The 27,500-nt window shown below is 42.9% G+C and overlaps 1 protein-coding gene across 1 annotated transcript in view; it reads left to right on the forward strand.

The window, feature by feature from the left end:
- Positions 1-27,500, forward strand: part of zzef1 (zinc finger, ZZ-type with EF hand domain 1) — a 91,451-nt gene that overhangs the window by 44,739 nt on the left and 19,212 nt on the right. Inside the window, exons 30-49 of the mRNA XM_017459737.3 lie at positions 250-414; positions 763-882; positions 2,230-2,391; positions 2,534-2,663; positions 9,958-10,096; positions 10,772-10,937; positions 11,059-11,303; positions 11,671-11,901; positions 14,923-15,095; positions 15,471-15,751; positions 17,050-17,224; positions 17,618-17,750; positions 19,844-20,025; positions 20,593-20,898; positions 22,469-22,569; positions 22,713-22,848; positions 23,359-23,718; positions 25,072-25,215; positions 25,900-26,068; positions 26,774-26,872. Coding sequence (XP_017315226.1) covers positions 250-414; positions 763-882; positions 2,230-2,391; positions 2,534-2,663; positions 9,958-10,096; positions 10,772-10,937; positions 11,059-11,303; positions 11,671-11,901; positions 14,923-15,095; positions 15,471-15,751; positions 17,050-17,224; positions 17,618-17,750; positions 19,844-20,025; positions 20,593-20,898; positions 22,469-22,569; positions 22,713-22,848; positions 23,359-23,718; positions 25,072-25,215; positions 25,900-26,068; positions 26,774-26,872 — 3,617 coding nt within the window. The remainder of the gene's footprint in view (positions 1-249; positions 415-762; positions 883-2,229; positions 2,392-2,533; positions 2,664-9,957; positions 10,097-10,771; positions 10,938-11,058; positions 11,304-11,670; positions 11,902-14,922; positions 15,096-15,470; positions 15,752-17,049; positions 17,225-17,617; positions 17,751-19,843; positions 20,026-20,592; positions 20,899-22,468; positions 22,570-22,712; positions 22,849-23,358; positions 23,719-25,071; positions 25,216-25,899; positions 26,069-26,773; positions 26,873-27,500) is intronic.

Consider the following 27,500-nt stretch of genomic DNA (forward strand, 5'->3'; position numbering starts at 1 on the left):
GTATATATATATATGTGTGTGTATATATATATATATATATATATATATATATATATATATATATATATATATATATATATATATATATATATATATATATATATATATATATAAAATCTCCACATCCGCATATCCACACACACACTGCATGAAAGCTTAAATAAAGGTGTCTCTCTATATGTTATGGTCAAACAGCATACAGTAACTAATTCCATAACTCACTCTCTGTGTGTCTGCGTGTGTGTGTAGTGTTCTCCAGACTCTTGCCTTAAAAAAGTCCCAGGCTACGAGTGTGTGTGAAGTTTTAGACATGGTGCAGCAGTGTTTACTCTCCCTGGGGAAACCACACCTCTTCCAGGCTCCCTGCATTCTGTTCCTGCAGGAGCTGCTGGCCTGCCAGAAAGACTTCACCAAGTACGACTCCTCTATTCATAAAGATGAGTTATTTGGGTTGTGTTTGCTCTTCTATTCACGCTGTGATAACCAGGGGGTAATAGCGGTAATGGGGGGGGTGAATATTGTATGAAAGACTGTACTGATTAACATGTGATCTCATATGAGAGTTATATCGCAAACGTTTTTTTTTTTTCCGCATGATTATTAAATTCTTGTAGCATTCTTCAAGTAGTGTGCTTCACTTGGATTATTTCCTGTGTCACCATGGATAGCACAATGTTAATAGTACTACTTATTCAGTTTCCTAATCACATTAAACCATCTCAACAGTGTACACATTTAATAATAGTCCTCTGTCTCTCTCAGTTATTTCTCGCAGTTATCCGGCTGTGGGCTGGATCTGAGGGAGCAGGTCAGATCGTCCTACCATCAGCTCATCCGCATGCTCGTAGAGGCGGTGCAAGGATTCAGCGAGCTCAATGACAAGTACGATCGTGTTTTGATTAATGCGAATAAGGCTTTTGTTTTGTTTTTTTAAGATTAAAGTAGTTTGCATGTACAGTCTCTTTAATTTATCTGTCGCGAATATGAGGAGCACGTGCAAAACACCGAAGAAGTGGAGTGACCGAGTTCTGTATTTAGAGAGATTTGAGTCTTTGTCATAAGCGGGTGATTGTCCACAAGGGAGAGCTATTTAAACTGTTTTTGTAAAGTAGTCTTTGTTTGCTCAGCACTTTTCTAGAGCCCAGTTATTTTATCACAGTTCTAGTTATACCTATAGTATAGTAGTTCACTAATCAGCTGCATAATGAATTAAAAAAAATCCTACAGATACAGGTCAAGAGCTTCATTTGTTCACATGAAACTCCTGAATGTGGAAAAGTTGTTGTTGGTTGTCGATGCCAGATGGGCTGGTTTGAGTATTTCATAAACTGCTGATCTCCCGGGATTTTCACACACGACGGTCTCTAGAGTTTACACAGAACGGTGCGAAAAACAAAAAACATCCCCCGACAGGAGGGTCTGTAGGCTGAAAGACCTCGTCAGAGGAGGATGGCTAGACTGTCTGAATTAGCAGGAAGTCTGTGGTCACTCTTTATAACCACGTTGAGCGTAATTAAATCTTCAGCTGAACAGTTTGGGTGAGTCTGTGCCCAGGATGACCTCAGCTTCCTGTTCTTGGCTGACAGGAGTGGAAGTTGATGTGGTCTGCTGTTGCTGTAGCCCATCCACCTCAAGGGTTGATGTTTTGTGCATGCTAAGATGTGTTTCTGCTCACCGCGGTTGTATATAGTGATTATACGAGTTATTATATACCTCCTGGCAGCTCAAACCAAATCTGGCCATTTTCGTCTGAAGTCTTTCTTTTGTGTTTACACCCACAGAACTGTTGCTCACATGTCTTGTTTTTTTGTTTGTTTGTTTTTGTTGTTGTTTTTTTTGCACACCATCAAACCCTAGAGACTTGTGTCTGTGTGTGTGTGTGTGTGTGTGTGTGTGTGTGTAAAAGTCAGTAGTTTCTGAAATACTCAGTCCAGCTCATCTGGCACCAACATCCATCCCACGGTTAAAATCACCGAGATCATTGTTCCCAGTTCTGATGTTTGATGTGAACATTAACTGAAGCGCGTCACCTGTAGATGCATGAATTGTATTTGTTGTGCTGCTGCCACATGATTGGCTGATTGTTAAGATAACTGCATGAATGGGCAGGTGTACAGGTGTTCCTATTAAAGTGTATGGTGAGTTTGTGTGTGGAATGCATAAAGATTTGATGCATGTTTTATTGTTTGTTTGTTTGTGTTTTGATAAAACTACACCCTTGTGCTTCAGGGTGCTGCTGCCGGCATTGTCGTGTGTGCAGACGTGTCTGCTCCACCTGCTGGACATGAGCTGGGAAGTTCAAGACCTGCCTCTTTTTGAAGACATCAAGTTACCTGATCTGCTGCTCACCATGTCTCAGGAGAACATCAGCGTGCATGACATCGCCATCAGGTGTGTTCTGGAGTTTAGTGCCCCCTGCTGGACTCTTACTGTGGCGTTCCAGCCTTATTTATTTAATCAGTAATTATTAATAGGTTTCCTTGGGGTCATTACTCTCCACTGATTTCTACTTCCTCGTCTGTCGTTTCTGCAGTCAGTGGACAGAAGAGGACGAGATTGCAGACTATGAGAGGAACACCGAGTGGATGGACGAGTGCATGGATGGCATGTTCGAGAAATGGTTCAACAAGATCGCCCAGGCCTCAGCAGACGACAAGAGAAAGGTAGACACGCCTGAATACACCAAGGAATGCAAATGCTCATGTAGGATGTGTTTTGGCCATGCAAAAAAAAGTCACTTTTGCATTTTCCTCTTTAACTAGTTAACAAACCTCCTGTTAAGAGAAGGCTGGGTTCGGGGGCGCTGTCGAGCAGACAATGGAGTAGGTCGAGTTTGGTTTGAGCTCCCGTCCAACTTCTGTTTTATTTTAAGTTAATAAGTGCTTTTCATAACTAAATACTGGCAAACCCTGCTCCGAACACATTCCCTTAAGTTAAATGTACACATGTATGCGTGTAGATGGCGGGAAATTTGCGTAAATATAAATTCGCAGAGTCAACCAAATCTAGTCAAACAGCCAAGAGATGGACGCTGAAACCCTGAAGACGGCTATCCTGCTTTCACTAAGGGCCGACATTGTAGCAGTGATACAAACTGAGCTGAAAAGTGCACTTGCTGAAGATTTTGACTTTCTTACGAACAAGTTGCAAGCGGTGAAAGCGGAAATAAAGAACAATACGGCCGCAATTCACTCCGAAATCGACCAGATGAAAGCTACAGTTAAAGAGGTGGAAGGTGGGCTAACGACCTGGTCGGTTGAAGTGGCAGTTTTACAGACTACGTTGAGTGACCTGGCAGTAGAGGTGACTGGACTCAGAAATAAGTGTGAGGACATGGAGGGGAGAGTGCGGAGATGTAACGTCAGGATCCTGGGGGTAGCGGAAGCGAACGGATCGAGCTCTACAACATCGGTCTCAAAACTACTGAGAGAAACGCTGCAGCTGGATAGAGATGTGCTTGTGGACCGCTGTCACAGAAGTCTGGGTCCTGTGAGGAAGGATGGGAAACCACGCGCCATCATAGCCAAGCTCCAGTACTACCAGGACGGCGTTGAGGTACTGAGCCGGGCGCGCTCTCGAGCCCCGCTCCGGCTCAACGGTGACACAATTGCTATCTTTCCGGATTATACCACGAGTGTCGCTAAATACAGGGCGGTATTCAGTGAGGTCAGGAAGTTGCTCCGTAACCGGCATTGAGTTCGGTATGGCATCCAGTTTCCAGCCCGTCTCCGCATCACGTTCAACGGAGAGGAAAAGGAGTTCACGGATGTAAGCAAAGCGATGAGCTACGTCAAGAAGAATATCATCACTACAGCAGAGGGCTGAGTGAGTAACATTGCCCTGGCTAATTCATCGTCTCTGAACTGTGACTGGATGATAACTGTTTGAACGGGCTTTTACTGTAATAAGGAGGATCAACACCGCTGTCTTATTTTTGCTATATACTGGCTTGCAGGGGAAGAGTTCCTGGCCTTAATTTATCCTCATTATTAGTATTATTTTTTTTTTTTTTAATTTATTTATTTATTTATGCTGTAATGTATGGACATGCAGTTGTTTTTCGTTTATAGGGCTATAAGGCCTTGGCACGGTCTTGGACTTAACTTGGGTGGTACAGTATTTACCTGAACGTCATGGTTTCATTCATCTTCTATCTGGGCTAATGGATCTGAGTTTTCCAGGCCATATTTCTTATGCAGTAGGTTATTTCTGAAGTGAATTGTGTTCATAACTATCCTGATCCATATTATTGGTTCATGAGCTGCTGCCAGTCATCCTTTTTCTTTTTTTTTCTTTTTTTTTTTTTCCAAAAAGTATTTCATTTGGTTATGACAGGGTGTATGATACTACACTGTGATGGGATGCACTTCTCTGAATTTACTTTTCATACCAGGGGTTCGGTGGGAGCTTGAGCAGTAGGCTCTATAGAGCAGGGGTCTCCAAACTTTTCCAGGGCAAGGCCCCCCAAATGGCATTAACGTTTGACCGAGGCCCCCCTTTTGCAAGATGTCTTTAAAACACATTAAAAATACAGACTTCTGAATATATCCCCCTTTTTATTAATAATTACATCTTACATCTTTACGTTACATTACGTTAGGTATTGATTGTGTGTGTGGTTGTCTGAGAGTGAGAAAACATACTAGTGGGAGGGATGGGCTTGGTGGCTCCGGCACAGTTTGTCAAGCCTGGGCTTTATGTCGGTCAGTGCCATGCGCATGTCACTGTCCACATGTAGATGTGCTCTGTGTTTTGTTTTGTTTTAAGTATTTTTAAAGTGGAAAAGCCAGACTCACACAAGTAAGTTGTTACAAAAGGGAAAACGTTAGGTATAGCAAATGTGATTTTTAATATGTTTTGTTACAAATAACATGTTATTGTGTGTGTGTGTGTGTGTGTGTGTGTGTGTATATATATATATATATATATATATATATATATATATATATATATATATATATATATATATATATATATATATATATATATATATATACACACACACACACACATGTACACACACACATGTGTATGTATGTATATGTGTGTGCATATATATGTATGTGTGTGTGTGTGTGTATATATATATATATATATATATATATATATATATATATATATATATATATATATATATATATATATATATATATATATATATATATAATATAAATAATATGTGTGTGTGTGTGTCTTGTGGGTGCTGAAGGGGGTGGGATTGGGGCGGGGTTATGGGGAGGGTATCCCAGACTTTGTCGTTTATTGTGCTTAACTTGCCAGACATCTGTTTTGTGGCCCATTCTTTTTGGACAAATGACTACTTCCCCTCATAACCAGATGTGATTATGGACCCATAGTTATTTCAGATCACTGCCCCTTAACTATTAGAATTCGCATCCCGGATACGCGTTCCAATTATCGCCCTTGGAGACTCAACCCTCTGCTTCTGTCGGATGACGCTTTCACAAGTTTTATTGCATCTGAAATTTTGTTGTTTTTAGATATTACTCAAACACCTGGAATGTCTTCCTTGACTATTTGGGAGTCACTGAAGGCGTATTTACGAGGATTTGAGCTGGATAGGGCACAGCCAACTACCTTCTGCAGATTCTATGAAAAGCATTTGTCACTGCAGACAGAGTTTGACCTTTTATCGACAAAACAGGCTGAGTATCTCAGTCTCAGGAGTGTTTCTCTCCAAATCACGATACGGGTCTTATGAGCACGGGGAAAAGGCTGGACGGATTCTCGCTCACCAGCTGGGACTAAGAACTGCTAATCTGACCATCCCTGAAATATATGAGGAGCAGGGCTCAATATGTACAGAGAGTCTTAAAATTCAAACTTTTTATATGTCACTATACAGCTCCGGCCCATCTGTAGACCTTTCTGTATTGGAAGACTTTTTTGAGACCCTGCATGTTCGGTCCTTAGATCCAAGGGAGGCCGCAGGGCTGGAGGAAGACCTCTCGGTCGAGGAGATAGCATCAGCGATTGGCTCTATGCAGAGCGGCAAATCCCCTGGACCGGATGGTTATCCAACCGATTTCTATAAAAAGTTTTCAAGACAACTCTCCCCTTTGTTACTGTCGGTTTTCAAGGAGTCGCTCTCCTTGAGAGCGCTACCATCACCTATGCGTGAAGCAGTTATCTCCTTACTCCTTAAGAAAGACAAGAGCCCCCTTGAGTGAAGCTCTTACCGTCCAATTTCTTTACTAAATACAGACTTTGGCACGTCGCTTGGAGGGGGTTCTTCCATCCATTATATCACCAGACCAAACAGGTTTTATTAGGTATCGTTACTCTTTTTTCAACATCAGACACCTTTTCAGTATCCTCTATAGCCTCTCTCCACCTGGTACCCCAGAAGTAGTGCTCTCACTTGACGCTGAAAAGGCATTTGACCGGGTGGAGTGGGGCTATCTTTTCAGCACGCTGGAGAGGTTTGGATTTGGTCCCAGGTTCATATCATGGGTCAAACTTTTATATACATCTCTGAGGACTGCTGTTCGTACTAATAATAATCTGTCCACCTACTTCGAGCTCCAGCGGAGTACAAGACTGGGATGTCCTGCTATTTGCCATTGTAATGGAACCACTTGCTGTGGCGCTAAGACAGAATGCTGATATCAGGGGGATCCAGCGAGCAGGGATAGAGCATAAAGTTTCGCTTTATGCGGACGATATGCTATTATTCATTTCACAGCCCCTTCTGAGTTTCCCTAAACTAATGGTCTTACTCAAGGTTATTGGCAGAATATCAGGCTATAAGGTCAATATTCAGAAAAGTGAATTGATGCCTGTTGGTGAGGGGGCAGGCTAGCTACCCCTAGACTCATTCCCTTTTAAAATTAGTCCAAAGAAAAAAAGTATCTCGGGGTGTGGGTTACACACAGCTATAAACATCTATACCTAGCTAACTATCAGCCCCTGTTATCTAATCTGAAGCAGGATATCGAGCAGTGGGACCCCTTGCCTCTCTCCCTGGGGGGCAGAATCAATACTATAAAGATAAATGTGCTGCCTACATTTTTATATGCTTTCCAGTGTCTCCCAGTGTTTCTTACGAAATCATTTTTTTCAAAACTGAATAATTAGATATCAGCCTTTATCTGGAACAAAAAGCCACCACGGATCAAAAGGAATATATTACAGAGACCTCGAGCGAAGGGAGGGATGGCGCTCCCAAACTTCATGTACTACTACTGGGCAGCTAATATTAGATCGCTGCTGTACTGGATGAGGGAAAGTGCTACAGCCCCTGGATGGACCATTATGAAGGGGGCGTCCATTGCGTCCACCCCTCTAGCGGCCCTACTGTGCGCTAAATTACCGCTTTCGCAACCTCTGTCTAGCTTTACCTCTAATCCAGTTGTTGTACACACAATCGAAATTTGGAATCGGTCTTTCTTTCTTAGGGACTTGCCACTCACGGGGCCAATTGCAAATCATCATCTGTTTATTCCATCTTTGATGGATAAGACTTTCGATTCTTGGTCGAGAAAGGGGGCTGTCTTACTGTCTGATCTCTATGTTGATGGTGTTTTTGTCTCATTCGAGCAGATAATGCAGAAATATGACATTCCAAGATCACATTTTTATAAATATTTGCAGCTTAGAAACTTTGTAGCCTTAAATTCAGACACCTTCCCATTGTGCCCTTCCAATTCTCTGTTGGATGCAATTTTTAAATGTAAACTGGCCAGGAAGCAGAGAATAAGGGTTATCCATGACTTATTCAGCATGCATGATTCGACGTCCTTAGATCTCCTTAAGAATAAAAGGGAGACAGACTTAGGCGAATCAGTTTCTGATGATGACTAGCGCAAAGTAATCCAAGGGATTTTCTCCTCCTCCATATGTCTCAGACATACAGTTGTCCAATTTAAAATTGTTCACCGTCTGCATTGGTCCAAAGCTAGACTCTCTAAGATCATTTCCGACATAGATCCCACATGTGATCGATGCAGACAGGCTCCAGCTACTCTGTTGCATATGTTTTGGACATGCCCAAAGCTGTACACAACTATATTTGAGACCTTCGACTAAGATATTGGGAAGAGTGTTAAAGCCGTCCCCTCTTATTGCGCTGTTTGGGGTGACCCCGGAGAATACCCCTTTCAGCTGGTGTGAAATCAGCATGATGACCTTCTGCACTCTCTGGGCCAGAAGAATAATATTGTTTAAATGGAAAGATCCTGCTCCACCGATGTATAGTCATTGGGTCAGGGAAGTCATGTGCCATCTTAAATTAGAAAAGATTGGATACATTGTCAGGGGGAATTTTACAGAATCTGGCAACCTTTCGACAAAGATCAGCAAGACATGGATGCTGACAGTATTATGTAACCATTATCTATAATTTTATTTCTCTTGCTCTCTTCTTTTCTATGGTGGTCTTGCTTTATAATATGTAATATGTATGTCTGGTACTGGGTGGGGGGGGTGGGGGGTTCGTTCTATTTGTTCTGTTCGTGTCATTATGTTTAATTTGAAAATGCTAATAAAGAAACCTTGATTAAAAAAAAAAAGAGAAGGCTGGGTTCCAGCAAGCTCTGAAAATAGTGAATGGTAGAAGTAATCGAAAGCATTAAAGATCTTTTTCGCTTCATGCTAAGAATAACAGTAAGAAAAACATCCCTTCAGAACGTGTCCTATATGTGTCTCTCGCAGCAGTCAGTCTCTTTGTCTTGACTCCGCAAACAAGGGATGGGAACACCTGTTATAACTCCACAGCTCGAGCCAGACGTAATCTCTTAGTAAATATTTACAATGAATTCAACCTCAAACTTAGCAAACTTGCCATTTCACTGTACACAAATCTCCCTCTTTTAACAGCATAACAAAAACCTTTCCATGGAAAATGCCGCATGTACGCTGGTTCGTTTTTCTTTTACCATCTCGTGATCTACTGTTTATCTAGTTCGAGTTAGCAAATTACGACAACGCGCCAAGGAGTATTTCCATGAGCTCATTCTGATCAGCGACTGAATTAACTATTAAAAACCTTCAACTAAAACATTGTGCTGATTTTATAATGAGTGGATTAGAGGTCACCAGATAGACCGTTTGCTGGAACTGTCGATTATCTGCTAAAATCCACACTGATAGTTTTTCCCGGTCACATCCATTGCGTGAGAGGCTGAGAAGGGTCCGCTGTCATTATACACTACGAGAGCGGCCTCTAGAGGCAAAATAAAAACTACTACTGACTAATTTTGTTGTATTATTTGAAGTGTTTTTTAATTCATTTTGGTCTCTGTTTTTGTTTATTTGCAGTGTTACTATTTTGTTCGGTTTAAATGTATGTTTTATTTACTATATATAATATATTATATAATTATATTTACACACTTAAAAATATTATATATATTATATTTCTTGTGTAAATATTATTTATATATATATATATATATATATATATATATATATATATATATATAAATATTTACACACAAAAAATATATATTATATTTTTTATGTGTAAATATAATTTTTATATATATATATATATATATATATATATATATTATATAATTATGTTTACACACATAAAAAAATATTATATATATATATATATATATATATTATATTATATTATATTATATTTTTTGTGTGTAAATATTTTATATATACCAGCTTTTTATTTTTATATATATATATATATATATATATATATATATATATATATATATATATATATATATATATATATATATATATATATATATATATATATATATATTTTTTTTATTTTTAAAAAGTACAGTACATTTTCATGGTGCAGTCAGTACTGTTTATTTTTGTAATAAAGTTCAGCAGTATTCTACTTTGAGTGTTAGGTTTTCATTCAACTTTAAAAACAATCGGTTTTTAACAAAAGGTACTGCGCAACTGAGTTACTTAGTTATATCAGTAAAATCCACTGTTGGTCGATGTGTCCTTTGCTCTTTGCAGATGCACATGTTCATTGCGCGGTACTGTGATCTGTTGAACGTGGAGATCTCGTGTGACGGATGTGAGAGAATCGCTCCCGGACACCGCTACCGCTGTCTGCAGTGCACGGACATGGACCTGTGCAAGACCTGCTTCCTCAGTGAGCCGCTGAACTCTTAACTCCTCGTTCAAGCAGTAGCAAAGCATGTGTTAGGCTGTTTTTGTTTTTAGAACACGGAAAGTTGTTACACAGCAAGAAGACGAGAGAGGATGGAGAGGGAAGGACTATTTATAGTGGCTATAACGTAAATGACGTAAAAAAAAAAATTTTTTAAAAAGGGAACTCAATTGTCTCCTGGATGCTCCACAATATTAGATGTAACTCTAAATGGATTTTTCCTCTTGTAATAGGAGGAATAAAACACTTCTGGATGTGCTGTTGTGTTGGAAAACAGGTTTCGAAATCCACCCCATTTTTAATTATTTTAACAGCAAGCCCTGGAGTGTTTATTTCCTGCTAATCAACTATACGACGTATAACAGTGTTATGAGTACAGTCGTCTGCCGCGGTGGCACAGTTCCACCTCGTGAAACAGTAGTTCCAAAGAACTCTGTAATCTTATCTCTTTATCTCTATCTCTTTACCTCAGAGGCGTGCTCAAACAATCTTCCCTGTTGAGGCAGTCTCATTACAGGAGTCGTGACAATGTTTTGAAATCGTATAACCGGTTATCCGCGTATATAACGTGTTCCTTGCTGTGATGTTTTAAAACGCCTGTTTTTATGGTGTCAGCGGAAGGCATTATTTTCTTACGATTCTGCTCTTACTCTACAGGTGGCGCCAAGCCCGAAGGGCACGAGGACGAGCACGAGATGGTGAACATGGAGTACGCTTGTGATCACTGCCAGGGTCTTATCGTAGGCAGCAGGATCAACTGCAACGTCTGCGAGGACTTCGACCTCTGCTTCGGCTGCTACAACGCCAAGAAATACCCCGACAGGTAGAGAGTTTAGGAAAGGTCACAGCAGTTTCCTTCAGAGAAATCTGTGTTAATAACGTGAACGGAACCGCCTCCGATAGTCGATCCTGACTATAACGATTTCTTGAATGTTTTTCCGCAGTCATCTTCCCACGCACCGGATCACAGTCTACCCCATGGTGACCATCCGCATCAGCGATCGGCACAGGCTCATCCAGCCGTACATCCACAACTACTCTTGGCTCCTGTTTGCCAGCCTGGCCTTGTTCACCTCCGAGCTGATGAGCGAGTCAACAGATACCGTGGCTCAAGGTGACGCTGCGGCGCTGCAAAGCCGATGCTCCCAGCTCATCACTGAGTGTCTGATGAAGGGCCAGACAGGAAAAGGTAATATATGAAGAAGAATCCAGGAAGTAACGGTGGTGTTCTTCAGTCAAGATGATGGATGTAGTAAAAATGAAGCATAGTCCACAAAGTTTCCAGAGAAACGTTGCGGATGAGTGTCCTTTATCACGCGTGTCGGAAACATGCGTCTGAGGCCGTAGGAGGTGAAACTTTGCACTCAGCTTGCAAAGCTGATGAATGACATCCGTCCAAAACGCCCCGTTTCTCTGGAAACGTTCTGTACTAATACGCATGAGAGAAATGAGCCCCGTCGTTTATCTTTGTCTTTATAATTGTGCTTTATCATGGTCTGACTTGTCTGTACATCTCTTCGGTTTTCTGTTCCTATCTGTCTCTTCACCTCCTGCAGGTTTGCGTGCTTCAGCTCTTTTGTCTTTGCTCTCCCCTAATGAGCCGGAGCCTTGTCCTCCCAGCCCAGAGCGCAGTCAGGAGCTCAGCATCTCGGACACATCCTCACTGCCTGGCAGCACTGCAGCTCTCTGCTCTCCACCATCCTCTCTTTATAAAACGTTGTCTGCAGACGATGCACTGGATTCTCCATCGCTGTCCAGTGAAGGCACACTGTCTCCAGAGCTCAGAGGTGAGACAGCATGGCATATTCCAGTGTAGATTTCCAAGAAGGTTAATAACATTTATCGTTAAATTATCATGTTCAAGCTACACATCGATACCACCTATTTATCAGTTAGCTTTAATAGTGTGAGAGAGCATGATGGTGTGTGTGTGTGAGAGTGTAGGAGAATATAGTGGTGTGTGAGAGTGTATGGTGGCAAGGGTGAGAGAGTGATATTGTAATAGAAAGTATGAAGGTGTGTTTGCGTGTGTGTGTGTCTGAGAGAGAATATAAATGCATGTGAGAGACTAGGATTGTGTGTGAGAGCACGTATGATTGGATGTGTGAGAGTATAATTTGTGAGAGAGTAGGATGGTTTGAGAGAGAGTAGGATGGTGTGTGTGAGAGTATAATGTGTGTGAGAGTATAATGTGTGTGAGAGTAGGATGGTGTGTGTGAGAGTATAATGTGTGTGAGAGTATAATGTGTGTGAGAGTATAATGTGTGTGAGAGTATAATGTGTGTGAGAGTATAATGTGTGTGAGAGTAGGATGGTGTGTGTGAGAGTATAATGTGTGTGAGAGTATAATGTGTGTGAGAGTAGGATGGTGTGTGTGAGAGTAGGATGGTGTGTGTGAGAGTATAATGTGTGTGAGAGTATAATGTGTGTGAGAGTAGGATGGTGTGTGTGAGAGTATAATGTGTGTGAGAGTAGGATGGTGTGTGTGAGAGTATAATGTGTGTGAGAGTATAATGTGTGTGAGAGTAGGATGGTGTGTGTGTGTGAGAGTATAATGTGTGTGAGAGTATAATGTGTGTGAGAGTATAATGTGTGTGAGAGTATAATGTGTGTGAGAGTATAATGTGTGTGAGAGTATAATGTGTGTGAGAGTATAATGTGTGTGAGAGTATAATGTGTGTGAGAGTATAATGTGTGAGAGAGTAGGGTGGTGTGTGAGAGTATAATGTGTGAGACAGTAGGATGGTGTGTGTGAGAGTATAATGTGTGAGACAGTAGGATGGTGTGTGTGAGAGTATAATGTGTGAGAGAGTAGGGTGGTGTGTGAGAGTATAATGTGTGAGACAGTAGGATGGTGTGTGTGAGAGTATAATGTGTGAGACAGTAGGATGGTGTGTGTGAGAGTATAATGTGTGAGACAGTAGGATGGTGTGTGTGAGAGTATAATGTGTGAGACAGTAGGATGGTGTGTGTGAGAGTATAATGTGTGAGAGAGTAGGATGGTGTGTGAGAGTATAATGTGTGAGACAGTAGGATGGTGTGTGTGAGAGTATAATGTGTGAGAGAGTAGGATGGTGTGTGAGTAGGAGTGTGTGTGTGTGAGAGTAGGATGGTGTGTGAGAGCATGTTGATGTATGATGGTGTGTTTGAGAGAGTATGATGGTGTGTATAAAGGCATAGGAGAGAGTATGATTGCTTGTCAGATATAAAGATGTGTCGGAGATTATGATTGCTTATGAGAGAGTATAAGCGAGTGTGAGGGTACAAAGGAGTGTTATGGTGTGCGAGAGGAGAGGAGGGGTGTGATGTGTGCGAGAGGAGAGGAGGAGAGTGATGGTGTGCGAGAGGAGGAGCGTGATGGTGTGCGAGAGGAGAGGAGGAGAGTGATGGTGTGCGAGAGGAGGAGCGTGATGGTGTGCGAGAGGAGAGGAGGAGAGTGATGGTGTGCGAGAGGAGGAGTGTGATGGTGTGCGAGAGGAGAGGAGGAGTGTGATGGTGTGCGAGAGGAGGAGTGTGATGGTGTGCGAGAGGAGAGGAGGAGTGTTATGGTGTGCGAGAGGAGAGGAGGAGTGTGATGTGTGCGAGAGGAGGAGTGTGATGTGTGCGAGAGGAGGAGTGTGATGTGTGCGAGAGGAGAGGAGGAGAGTGATGGTGTGCGAGAGGAGAGGAGCAGAGTGATGGTGTGCGAGAGGAGAGGAGGAGAGTGATGGTGTGCGAGAGGAGAGGAGGAGTGTGATGTGTGCGAGAGGAGAGGAGGAGAGTGATGTGTGCGAGAGGAGAGGAGGAGAGTGATGGTGTGCGAGAGGAGAGGAGGAGTGTTATGGTGTGCGAGAGGAGAGGAGGAGTGTGATGTGTGCGAGAGGAGGAGTGTGATGTGTGCGAGAGGAGAGGAGGAGTGTGATGTGTGCGAGAGGAGGAGTGTGATGTGTGCGAGAGGAGGAGTGTGATGTGTGCGAGAGGAGAGGAGGAGTGTGATGTGTGCGAGAGGAGAGGAGGAGTGTGATGTGTGCGAGAGGAGAGGAGGAGTGTGATGTGTGCGAGAGAGTGATGGTGTGCGAGAGGAGGAGAGGAGAGTGATGGTGTGCGAGAGAGTGATGGTGTGCGAGAGGAGAGGAGGAGAGTGATGGTGTGCGAGAGGAGAGGAGGAGAGTGATGGTGTGAGAGAGGAGAGGAGGAGAGTGATGGTGTGCGAGAGGAGGAGAGGAGAGTGATGGTGTGCGAGAGAGTGATGGTGTGCGAGAGGAGGAGAGGAGAGTGATGGTGTGCGAGAGAGTGATGGTGTGCGAGAGGAGAGGAGGAGAGTGATGGTGTGCGAGAGGAGAGGAGGAGAGTGATGGTGTGCGAGAGGAGGAGAGGAGAGTGATGGTGTGCGAGAGAGTGATGGTGTGCGAGAGGAGGAGAGGAGAGTGATGGTGTGCGAGAGAGTGATGGTGTGCGAGAGGAGAGGAGGAGAGTGATGGTGTGCGAGAGGAGAGGAGGAGAGTGATGGTGTGCGAGAGGAGGAGAGGAGAGTGATGGTGTGCGAGAGAGTGATGGTGTGCGAGAGGAGAGGAGGAGAGTGATGGTGTGCGAGAGGAGGAGTGTGATGGTGTGCGAGAGAGTGATGGTGTGCGAGAGGAGGAGAGTGATGGTGTGCGAGAGTAGAAAGGTGTGAGACATGTTATGTTTGAATTGAATACTTGCCTCATGGATTTAAATGCATAAAAGAAATGGTGAAGTCTGGGAGATTTTTAGTCACTGAATATAAATATACAGAAGTAACCCGTCTAATTCCTGCACTGTACAGTGATGGTGATTTTCTCTCTCAGCTGCCGATTCCAGTGGAGATACCATCACGTCTCCCACCTCCGAGCACCTGGCCACGAATAACGAGCAGGAAGACCGGATGCCTAAAGGGCCTCTGCAGGAACAGGTGTTCGCAGAGTGTTCCAGGGAGAGGATTCTGGGATTGCTGGCAGCCATGTTACCTCCAGCCAAACCGGTAACATTTAAAAACGTAGTTTTTTTTGGTTTACGTTTATACTCCAAAGTTACTTACAGTTGAAGGCAAAAATGTACACCCCTTATACCCACCCTAATACACAACATCTGCTGCTAAAAAATACATTTCTTTCCTGTCTTCATTTTCTCCTGAGGGGATGCAAACTTTTGCACTCAACTGTAAACTTATAGGATGCAGACCTGACTTTTATAATTGAGCATTTTTAGCAATATTAGTGATCAGATGTGGCGCAATGTTTAAGACGAGCATCTTTATGAACCACTTTCGATTAATCATACTCCGTATACGTGTCGAGATGTTCCCGATTCTTCCTGACCGGTATTGTTCTGTTCTGTTTGGCCTTTGACTCTGCAGGGCACTACGATTTCCCTCTCCGGGCTGAGCCCTATCCTGCCTCTGCTCTTCCGTGTGGTCATCTCTAATGCCGGCTGTCTGAACGAGGCCTACCACCTGACACTCGGGCTTCTAGGGCAGCTGCTTCTGCGCATCTCACCCGCCGAGGCCGACGCCGCCGTCACCGAGGCTCTTTCTGAGAAATACGAGCTGCTGGCGCCGGCCAATGGAGCGATCGACGAAACGGAAGGCTGGAAAACCACCCAGCTTCTGTTCGGCCTTGGAGCCGTGTGCTTGGACAGGTCAGAGATTCTCACAACCTCGATCAAATCAATTACAAATTCCCGAAAGGAATAAAGCCAAGCAGGACCCAGTGTCATTTCATTACTGATACACAAGGACTCTTAATTAATTAATTAATTAAATCATTCGTTCATTCATTAGGCCTTGATTTTGCATGGTCGTAAAAATTAGGCATTCGATTTTCCTTTTTTTTCCTTTTAGATGAATTTTTTTGAAATTGCATCACATTAAAATGTGGCTTAGTGGTTAGCACGTCTGCCTCGCACCTCCAGGGTTGGGGGTTCAATTCCCACCCCTGCCCTGTGTGTCCAGAGTAAGCATGGAGGGTTTCCTCCGGTTACTTCAGTTTGCTCCACCAGTCCGAAGACATGTGTTGTAGACTGATTGGCGTTTCCAAATTGTCCGTAGTGAGCGAGTGTGTGCATGTATGTGCCCTGTGATGGGCCGGCACCTCGTCCCCTGCGTCGTGCCCCGAATCTCTTGGGATAGGCTCCGTGCTGGAGGATGGATGGGTATTAAAATGTGTGATTGAAAATCAGCCATAACATTAAAACCACTGACAGGTGACATGAATAACATGGATTATCTGGTTAAATTGGAACCTGGCAAAGGGTGTGATATATTAGGCAGTAAGTGAACAGTCAGTTCTCGAAGTTGCTGTGTTGGAAGCAGGAAAAATGGGCAAGCGTAAGGATCTGAGCGACTTTGACAAGGGCCAAATTGTGCTGGTGAGACGGCTGGGTCAGAGCATCTCCAAAACAGCAGGTCTTGTGGGGTGTTCCTGGTATGCAGTGGTTACTACCTACCAAAAGTGGTCCAAAGAAGGACATACATTAAATGGTCTTAAGTTACATTTGAAGGGGGGTGGCTTATTCGTTCAGCTTGAGGATGTGTGTAGATATCCTATGCCCAATGCTTTATGTTCACACTTCCCTCTTGGAAATGTTTCCACTTTTACTGTCGATATGGCAAACAAACGAGCTTTTACAGTTCTTCGTTTTATTTAAATTGCGAATTCACGTAAAAGCATTTAAATCACCATAAATCTTTTTATGCCCGCTTTGCACAGCACATGGTTTTTATTGTTGTTGAGCCCTTAATTATCACTCATTGCCACTTTACATCCGTGAGCACTTGTTAAACCAATATTTGCCATTCGGGAGGACATTACTGTATAATTACGAAAGGTTGGGTTCAGGAAGACTTCGTAAACACAACTGAACGTTTCAGGTGTATGTTCTAAAGGACTTTAATAAATCATATAATGATATTTCAGCACCTTTTTGTGTCATTGCAGTCGCATCGGTTTGGACTGGGCCAGCACAGTGGCGGACATCTTGAGAAATCTGAACGCGTGTCCTCAGTGGTCTGAAGTTACTGCAAGCTACACTGACCACTGCATTCAACAGCTACCACACCAACTCAAACGTACCAACATCTTCACTCTGCATGTCCTAGTCATCTTCCCTGAGGTATGAAAATGCGTACTCGCGTACACACTGAGCCCAATTTCTCACCCTTATTCAATAGATAATTTCACCCGGATTTCAAACGAATTCATTAGAACAATAGTTTTTAATCTGAATAAGGATCCGTCAAGGTATTAATTCACCCTTAAAGTCAGCAGTCATTTTAAGCAGTGTGGTATAAAGAGTGGCTGACGGATCCCATTGTGTGTCGCTGTGCAAAAGGAGCCGTCAAGTCCCAGCCGCGAGCTGTGTTTACATCTGTCCCATCTCATTAAAACGATTTATTGTTAAACAAGCATTCAAATTTGAATGGCCTTTGTGACAAGGAGCTATAAACATAAATTAGCATGAACCAAATATACCTTGCTGAAGCTAAACAAATGCCTGTGGTTTCAGGTGCTGTGTATGGGAACTCAGTCGGTATTCATAGACAATGCTAACGAGCAGCACAACATCATTCTGCTCAAACACTTCACCGAGAAGAACCGAGCCGCCATCATCGACGTCAAGACTCGTAAAAGGAGGACGGGTGAGCGAGAGAGATACAGTCAGAACAAACTCCAAAACTCTATCTATCAATCTATCAATCTATCTATTATCTATTGTATCTCAGATTCAACTGAACATCCAACTGATAATGATTTCTCCAGTCTCAAAATGATTCAACCCCCTGAATAGAATCCCTCACAGCTGCACAAATATGCAAAACAGAAATATTTATTTTAATAAAGTATTTGCCCCCATCCTGATTTCTTCTGTTTTCATACTAAATCGTTTTAGATCTTCAAACGAAATACAATATAAAACAAAACCAACCCGAGTACACACACTATACAGTTTTTATTATTGCGTTAAATTTTTTTTATTGAAATTTAAAATTTTTTTTTTTTTTTTTTTAAAGTTAGCCAACACCTATCACCCATGTGGAAAAACTCATTTCCCCCTTAAACTTAAAATCTGGTTGTGCCATCTTTAGCAGCAATAACCGCAACCAAACGCTTCTGATAACTGGAGATCAGTCTTTCACAGCACTGTGGTGGAATTCTGGCCCACTCTTCTTTGCAGAGCTGCTTTAGTTTAGTCACACTGCAGGGTTTTCAAGCATGAACTGCCCCTTTAAGGTCCTGCCACAGCATCTCCGTTAGTTCAAGTCAGGGCTTTGACTAGACCAGTCCATAACTTTACTTTAGCTTTTTTGGGGGTCATTCAGAGGTGGATTTACTCCTGTGCTTTGGATTATTGTCTTTCTGCATAATCCAGTTGCGCTTGAGTTTCAATTTACCGGACATCCTCCTTTAGGATTTTCTGGTAGAGAGCAGAATTCATGTTTCCCTCAATTATTGCAAGTTGCCCAGTCGTTGAAGCAGGAAAGCATCCCCACACCATCACACTTCCACCACCATGCTTGACTATGTATGATGTTCTTTTTGTGGAATTTTGTGTTTGGTTTACGCCAGATGTAACGGGACGCCTGTCTTCCAAACAGTTCCACTTCCAACTCATCAATCCATAGAACATTCTCCCAAAAGGTTTGAGGATCAACAAGGTGTGTTTTGTCAAAATTCAGATTCACCTTAATGTTCTTCTGGGTTAGCAGTGGTTTTCACCTCGCCACTCTTCCATGATGCCGTTTTTGCCCAGTGTCTTTCTGATAGTGGAGTCATGAACAGTGACCTTTATTGATGCAAGAGAGGCCTGCACTTCCTGTGATGTTGTCCTTGGCTCTTTTGTGACTTGCTGGACGAGTCGTCGTTGTGCTCTTGGAGGAATTTTGGCCGAGTGCTGCAGAGTTTTTCCTTTGGGAGATGATGGCTCTCACTGTGATCCTTTGGAGTCCCAGAGCCTTTGAAATAGCTTTGTAACCCTTCCCAGACTGATTTATTTCAATCACCACCTTCCTCATCATTTCTGGAATTTCTTTCAAGTTTTCCATAGTGTGTTACTGGATAAAACTTTTTAATCAACTTCACACTGTTGAAAAAGTTCTATTTAAGTGTTGATTTGATTGAACAGGGTTTGCAGTAATCAGGTCTGGTTGTGTCTAGTCCAGCTGAACTATATTATGAATTCAGCTTCATAGATTTGGGGAATTAGTAACTATGGGGCCAAATACATTTTCACACAGGCCCAGTTGGTATTGGTTAACTTTTTTGCTTCAGTAATAACATTTAGCATTTAAAAACTGTATTTTGTGTTTACTCAGGTTGCCTTTGTTTTATCTTAGATTTATTTTTTTTTTTACATTTCTGAAACGTTTTGAGAGAGTAGTGAGAGATGAACAAAAACAGAAGAAATCAGAAAACTGTACATATTAGAGGTACATATTTGCATATTGTTTTTAAAGTTAAATCTGTTCTGTGATTCTAAGCAGGACCTTGGAAATTCTTTTACTCTAGATCCAAAAGATTTGAGAAGTACCAAGTACCTGCTGCATGTGTTTAAGGATTTAAAGCCAACCCTATCAACTGTTCCGCTCATTTCATTCATCACTCCACTACATCATTTGATTATTTTCCTATACCAGCGTGCCCCATCGTGTTTTTTTCTTTTTTTTTTTCTTTTTCTTCTGACTTATTGCACTGCAGTTATCATGTCAGTACTCATTACTCACTTTCCCCACAGTGAAGGATTACCAGCTGATGCAGGCTGATGAGAGCTTGGCTCTGTCCAGCCACTACCTGAAGAACCTAATCTCCATTGTGAGCCAGCTGCTGCAGACTGGCGTGGAGAGCAGCTCCCCGGACGCAGTGGAAGCCACCTGGGTGCTCTCACTCACCCTCAAAGGCCTCTACAGCATCCTAAAGGTGACGCAAGCTTATTATCACACACGCAAACCTGAAGCATGTGCTCACATTACAGAGGCAGGTACACCTGGGCAGTAACTCCTTAGCAAAGGATCAGTTATGCCCTCTACACGGCTAAATAAAATACAAGTTAGATTAAGGCAGACATGAAGGATTCCTGAGGCATTTTTGTGTATACATGCCTCAGTTAGTAAAGCAGCACCACAAGTTCTGCCTCATCCGAGTGAATTATACAGAGTTAGAGCTTCTTTTAGAAATACAGTAAATTAAATTGTCCAATTAGTGCCGGAATTCAGCAGCTGCTCTTGGACTTGCATTATAAATGAGTTTGGAGTATAGAGGAGTTATGTTCTTTTCTCAGGAACGGGGAAATGTGATGAAATACTTGTCTGTGGTAACACTACATAAGCTTCAGAGTTGTTAGATATGCAGTTAGAGCTGTCTTTGCTCTAGTCACCATGCAGAAATATATGTCTTGGCCTAAAACCCTGCTTTTTAACTCAGCATTATCGATTATGCTCCAGCAGACAGTAAACAGTGTGTGTGTGTGTGTGTGTGTGTGGGCAGAAGCACGGCAGTGAACAGGCTCAGCAGGCCATGCACAGCGCCGGCCTTATGCACCTGCTGGTCCGCAAATGCAGTAAGGGCACGGGATTCAGCAAGACGTGGCTGTTGCGTGACCTGGAGATCCTGTCTATCATGCTTTACTCGTCCAAACGTGAGATCCATTCCATGGCCGAGGAGAGCGAGAGCGGCGAGCGAGAGGAGGACCGAGAGAGCGAGAAAGAGCACGACTCGGACCTTTCCAGCTGCGGTGCTGAAGATGTCGACCCACTCGAGGGGCTGGATGAAGAGACCAAAGCCTGCTTCCAGGTGAGCGTGATGAACAAGCAACACAGAGAACACGGACCAACTAGTTCTTTATTGTTCTAAGTTCTAAGCGTTTCTCTTATAGGCATCATAAATGTTACGTGAACTATACATGAAACCTCTCTCCAGATTCTCCTTTCATATATTGGATAAACATATATATGGTCATTTCAGAATACAGGACTTGGGATACGTGTGTGTGTGTGTGTGTGTGTGTGTGTGTGTGTGTGTGTGTGTGTGTATATGGTAATTTCAGAATACAGGACTTGGGATACGTGTGTGTGTGTGTGTGTGTGTGTGTGTGTATATATGGTCATTTCAGAATACAGGACTTGGGATACGCGTGTGTGTGTGTGTGTGTGTGTGTGTGTGTGTGTGTGTATGGTAATTTCAGAATACAGGATTTGGGATGTGTGTGTGTGTGTGTGTATATGGTCATTTCAGAATACAGGACTTGGGATACGTGTGTGTGTGTGTGTGTATATGGTAATTTCAAAATACAGGACTTGGGATACGTGTGTGTGTGTGTATGGTAATTTCAAAATACAGGACTTGGGATACGTGTGTGTGTGTGTGTGTATATGGTAATTTCAGAATATAGGACTTGGGATACGTGTGTGTGTGTGTGTGTGTGTGTGTATGGTAATTTCAAAATACAGCACTTGGGATACATGTGTGTATATATGGTCATTTCAGAATACAGGACTTGGGATACGTGTGTGTGTGTGTGTGTGTATATGGTCATTTCAGAATACAGGATTTGGGATACGTGTGTGTGTGTGTGTTTATATGCTAATTTCAGAATACAGGACTTGGGATGCACAAATACCAATTTTACGACCTAGTACAAATACAAATATGTTTGTTTTTTTTACTTTTCGATGACTAAGCTACTTGATGTTAATCAGTCAGGGGCATCATGATACATGTTATAAACTCCGATTCTGTTTCCTCTATTTACATAATGGCCATGAAAAGCACACACGCATTTGGGCTACTGGGATTGTTAGTTAATATAACATTAGTGAGTCGATTTTAACCGAAGTGAGTTTGCTTGAATACATTAGTCGGATCCGGCAGGGCTGCAGTGGTGAAAAGTGCATTTTGTTTCAGTTCGCAAAAGCGCTTCGGTACAACCGTATGTACGTAAAGTTTTGTTGTTTTCACCGTGTCGGAAAACCTTGCTGTCGATGACCTATAGGAGCTGATCGTCAAGAGCAACATACTGAGTAAGAGCTGCTGTTTTCACTCGGTTAGTTTCGTCTGTAAACAATTTCTCTCACCTTGCCAATATTCGTGTGCCAGTAGTAGACTCGCACAGTTTGCAGTCTGCTGTAGAGTGACGACGTACTATGAACTACTTCTGAGCATTTCTTTACGAGTGCGAGTAAGTGAGCATGGTACTGGAGTGATTCCAGTATCAGCACTGATGTGTCCCTCTACAGGACACACCAATGCACAGCATACACAGAACACTGCAATGTGATGCCTTTTCTACTGGTCCATATGTGGTATGTGAAGCGTTCACCGATATAAAAACAGTTAATACCGGTGTTTCGTTGTGTGCTTCCAGCTTACTCATGATGCTTTAAACGCTCCTCTGCACATTCTGAGAGCCTTGTACGAACTCCAGATGAAGAGGACGGACTCCTTTTTCCGGGAAGTGCAGAAACGGTGAGCAGTCTTTTCATTTGCTGTCAAAATGATTCCTCCTACGTCTATAAATAGCATTGTAAAGCTAAAACAGGAAGTTCTCCGGCCCGATCAACCAAAAGGAGCGTCTGTAAAAAGCGCCATTGAAATCTATCGAATCTCAGGTTCGACGGAGACGTGATAAAGACGGACGAGACGATCCGGACACTGGCGCAGAAATGGCAGCCTGCTAAACGCGTGCACTCAGACGAGCGTCACGCAAAGGCCGTGGACACGGATATGATCATCATCCCCTGCACGGTACGTTTCTCTGGGTTATCTACAAACTGTTAAATGTTAGGTTAGATGATGCCCAATACTTAGGAGGAGGCGGAGGACAAGGCATCACAAGGAGATCTGGAATTTAAAAAAAATTTTTTAATGTTTTTTGTTTAAGTACATGGTGTGCACAATTTATTTAAATGTAGCCATGAGTTACTAAATATGAAAAAAAAATAATAATAATCATACTGTATATGTAATATTACCATGTTATTATTTAAATTAAAACAATTGTAAGTGGTATTTGCATTGGACGTTACGGTACAGTTTCTGAAGATGGTTTATGCATTGAACGCTAGACAATTTGCAATATTAACCATAAAAAATTTGCTCAGACTTGGGCGTTTATCAGTCATGTATCTTTTCTCTGAGACAACCACAAAACCATCAAAAGCTCCAGAGGAACCATTACCAGAAAGAAACGAACGAAGTACTATATTTTATTTGTGAGACTCTAATTTCCGATCTTTCTCTCCCTGTCTGTTACAGTTGAAACCAAGCCGTTGCGAGACGGCCACCGAGGAGACGAACGCGGTGACGCAGAAGCTGATCACCATCACAGAAAGTGAGCTGCAGCTCAGTTATGCCAAGCAGCGGCGCACCAAGAGCTCAGCGCTGCTGCACAAGGAGCTGGATGCACGCAGCAACAAGGCTGTGCGCCACTACCTGTTCCGGGTGAACGAGGCCATCAGCATCCTGTACGCCCGCCATGTGCTGGCTCTGCTGCTGGCCCACTGGCCCGACAGTAGCCCTATCAGAGAGGAGGATTTGGAGCTGAGCGGAGCCTCACACATGGCCCACATCCTTGACATGCTTATGCAGCTGGAGGAGAAGCCATTGTGGGAGAAGGTATGTATGCGTGTGAAGGCGAGTAAACCGCGTTACTGAGCTAGCAAAATACACAAGTTATGCTTACTTTTTTTTTTTTGGCGAACTTGAAGCCAGTTTTTGGTCTAAAATGCTTTGGGGTTTATTGGTCAATCAGTCAGGTCATTGTCTTGCTGCATGATGAAGTTCCTCCCAATTAGATTGGATGCGTTTCTGTGTAAACTTCCACATCTGCTGGAACCATCATGAGTTCCATCCAAGCCCCAGCCATGACACTACCTCCACCATGCTTAGCCAATGAGCTTGTATGTTTAGGATCTTGAGCAGATCCTTTGTTTCTCCACATGTTGGCCTTTCCATCACTTTGGTAAAGGTGAATCTTGGTTCCAGAACTTTTATGGCTCATCTCTGTATTTCTTTGTGAACTCCAATCTGACTTTCTGATTCGTGCTGCTGAGTGGTTTGCATGTTGTGTTATGGCCTCTGTATTTCTGCTCTCAAAGTCATCTTCAAATGGTGATAACTTCACCCCCGCTCTGCGGTGGTTATTAGTGATGTCACTGACTGTTGTTCTTGGGTTTTCTTCACAGCTCTCATACATGTATCTCAAACTGCTGCTGTTTTCCTTGGCCGACCCGTTCGATGTCTGGTTGTTAGTACACCAGTGGTTTCGTTTTTTTTTTTAGGACATTCCGAGTGGTTATATTGGCTATGTCCAATGCCTGTGCAATGGCTCTGATTAGATTTTCAGAGCTTTTCTCTCTCATTCTCTCAGCTCTCTGGTCTTCATGTTGGTTTTTCCTCTTTAACAACAAATGCAGTCTTCACGGGCAAAACCCAAGGCTCAAACCAGGAGTAAACATTCAGAGATGTTCACTGTTTAAACAATCAATCTAACAGAACACACCTGAGCAACAAGACACACCTGTCAATCAAAATGTTCAAATATTTTTGGTCACTTAAAAGTCGGTGGGTTCTAAGTTCTTTAACGCACCTAGATGTAAAAATCAGGAAATGAAAGCTGAAAGTCTGATCTATTGACTCATATTCGTCTTTTGATCTCAAATCCAAATGTCGTCATTATATAGCAAAAAGAATCGAATTGGCCTGTCTGTTCCAATACTTTCGTGGGGATCGTATGCAAGTAATGGGAATGTAGGTTGAGTTTAAAAAACATCTTGTTTTAAATAGGATTCTGCAAAGCTATATTTAGCTGTTTACATTCAGATCTTCTTGGACAGGTGAAGAGAAATAACTAAAACAATACAGAACTTTCCTTTACAAAGTGTAAGTATGCTTGTGAATGTGTAGAAAGTGTGTGTGTGTGTGTGTGTGTGTGTGTTATGTTGACTGTCCTCTTTTGTCCTGACACAGATCCTGCAGAAAGTCATAAAAGGCTGCAGTCGGAGCATGCTGGACAGTTTGTCCCTGACTGCGTGTCAGTTCATGGAGGAGCCTGTTATGGCCATGCAGGTCCGGGAATCCAAACACCCCTACGACAACAACACCAACTTTGAGGTATGAAATTTGTGCTCCTAACGTCATTCTACACCATTTTGCCTCCGCCCTTTTCTCATTCTGCTCCCATTCTGGCACCAGTCTGCTCCCATGCAGCCTCCATGACAGCATCAGCCCATATACTGACCCAATATTGCCAGCATTCTGCTTCCAATCTGCCCCAATTCTCATGCACTGGCCCCGTTCTGCCTCTTTCTGTCAACATTTTGTACTCGTCCTGCCCTCATTCTACCCATGTAATGCCTCTTTACTAATCTCATTTTGTCAGCATTTTGCCCCATACCGCCTAGAATCTCCTCACATACTGCCACCATACAGCCCCTATACCTCCCTTATACCTCCCTACCTACACCATTTTGTTCCTGTTTATCCTGCTTCCATTCTACCCCTATTCTGTCCTCATGCTGCCCTCATTCTGCCCACATGGCACCCCAACTTGGCCCAATCCTGCCCCATCATGTCCCAATCTGCCACATACCTCACCAATTATACCACTATTCTGCCCCCCCCCCCCCCCCCCCATTTTGCTGCTGTGAATGGGTGAATGAGACACAGTGTAAAGTGCTATATAAGTGCAGACCATTTACCATTTACCCCTATTCTGACAATTTGAATAATGTGCTGATTTTTGGTGCTAAACCAGAAATCTTGTTCTAACATGCCCCATTTTCTCCACTGTATCAGGACAAGGTGCACATCCCCGGGGCTTTTTATCTGTCTGTGAAGTTCGACTCTCGTTGCCAAACTGAGGAGGGCTGTGATGAGCTGCAGCTGGCCAGCAGCGCCGACTTCCAGCAGGACCTGCACACTTTTAGCGGCTCCTACCACAAATGGGCTGATGTGGAGATACCAGGTAACGAGTTCATGTGCTTGTACAGTGCCTTGCATAAATATTCAAATAAGTATTCAGTTCAACTGGCCAGTGTAACGTTGGCAGTATGCTCAGAGACTGCTGTCCTGCTGGAAGGTGAACCTCTGCCAAAGTCTCAAGTATCTTGCGGACTTGAACGGGTTTTCCTCTTGGATTATCCTGTATTTGGCTCCATCCCACTTTCCCTCAAGCCTGACCATATTCACAATTCTTGCTGATGTAAAACGTCCCCATAAGATGATGCTACCACCACCATGCTTCACTGTCGAGAGACTGTTCTCAGAGTAATGAGCAGTGTTGGGTTTACACCAAATGTAGTGCTTTGTGCCAAAACATTGATTGTTCCTAGAACTTTGTCCCAGACTTATTTTGATAGCACTTTGGTCTTTATGGTGCTCTTTGTTTAGCTATGTTCTCTAACTTTGGGGCCTTGTACTTGTACCATTTTCTATTTAATTGCTATTCAGCTGTTTTTTCCAAATACAAGTAATTGCTACCTATACCGATTTTCTTCCCTCCACTTCAATATTATGGACTATTTTGTGGAGATCCATAACTTCATAAGTCATTTCAATTCCAGCTTATAACACTATAAAATGTGGAAAAGTTCAAGGAGGGTGAATACTTTTGCACGGCACTATATAGAAGTGAAGTGTAAGAAGTGACTGTTCTCTTTTTCTCCTACAGGGGACACTCTTCACTACAGGTTCGTGTCAGACATGAGTAATACAGAGTGGGGCTACAAGTTCACTGTGACTGGAGGACATCGCGGACGCTTCCAAACTGGTCAGAGTCTCTCGCGCTCCTGTGTTCTTTCACTGTTTAGTCTATTTTTAGTAAAATAGCTTCCCGATCCAGTCCATTTCCATCAGAATTGCTTGACCCAATTCTACCTCTGCATGCTCTTTTGTGTGTGTGTGTCAGACCAAGAGAGAGGCAGAGGTGGCATCCATCCCCAGAGTGTGTGTGATTGATTACTGTAGTCATTTTTGGGGCAGCAGCAGGTGCATGCTCCTCACCTGCGTCCTCGCCACTCTTAATTATCAGACTAATTGAGTTGTGCACCTTTTTGTCCCATCGCTGGTATTATGAGCGTGTCCAGGAATATCAAACAGCTTTTTTTTTTTTCCCTCCACAGTGTAAATGCTTTGTTTATGTGGAACGCTAAAGTCATTTATCTCAGGCGAGAGGGGGATTTAGGTAAACCTGGCAACCCAGGCTTTTCCATGGCCATTCAGGTAAATAGTGGAAAATGAGTCGTGATACAGAAAAGGACAGTTCCTAGCAGAGGGTGATGCCTCTTTTGTGTGTCTGATTTTAGAAAGCACTGTTGCATTAACAGAACAACCTCTAGTGATGAAGGGGAACAATGCTGAAAGTACAGTTACCATCCTGAACTTTTTCTTTCCATCTG

Source organism: Ictalurus punctatus, chromosome 28 (genome assembly GCF_001660625.3).
Source record: "Ictalurus punctatus breed USDA103 chromosome 28, Coco_2.0, whole genome shotgun sequence".
Classification (NCBI taxonomy): Eukaryota; Metazoa; Chordata; class Actinopteri; order Siluriformes; family Ictaluridae; genus Ictalurus; species Ictalurus punctatus.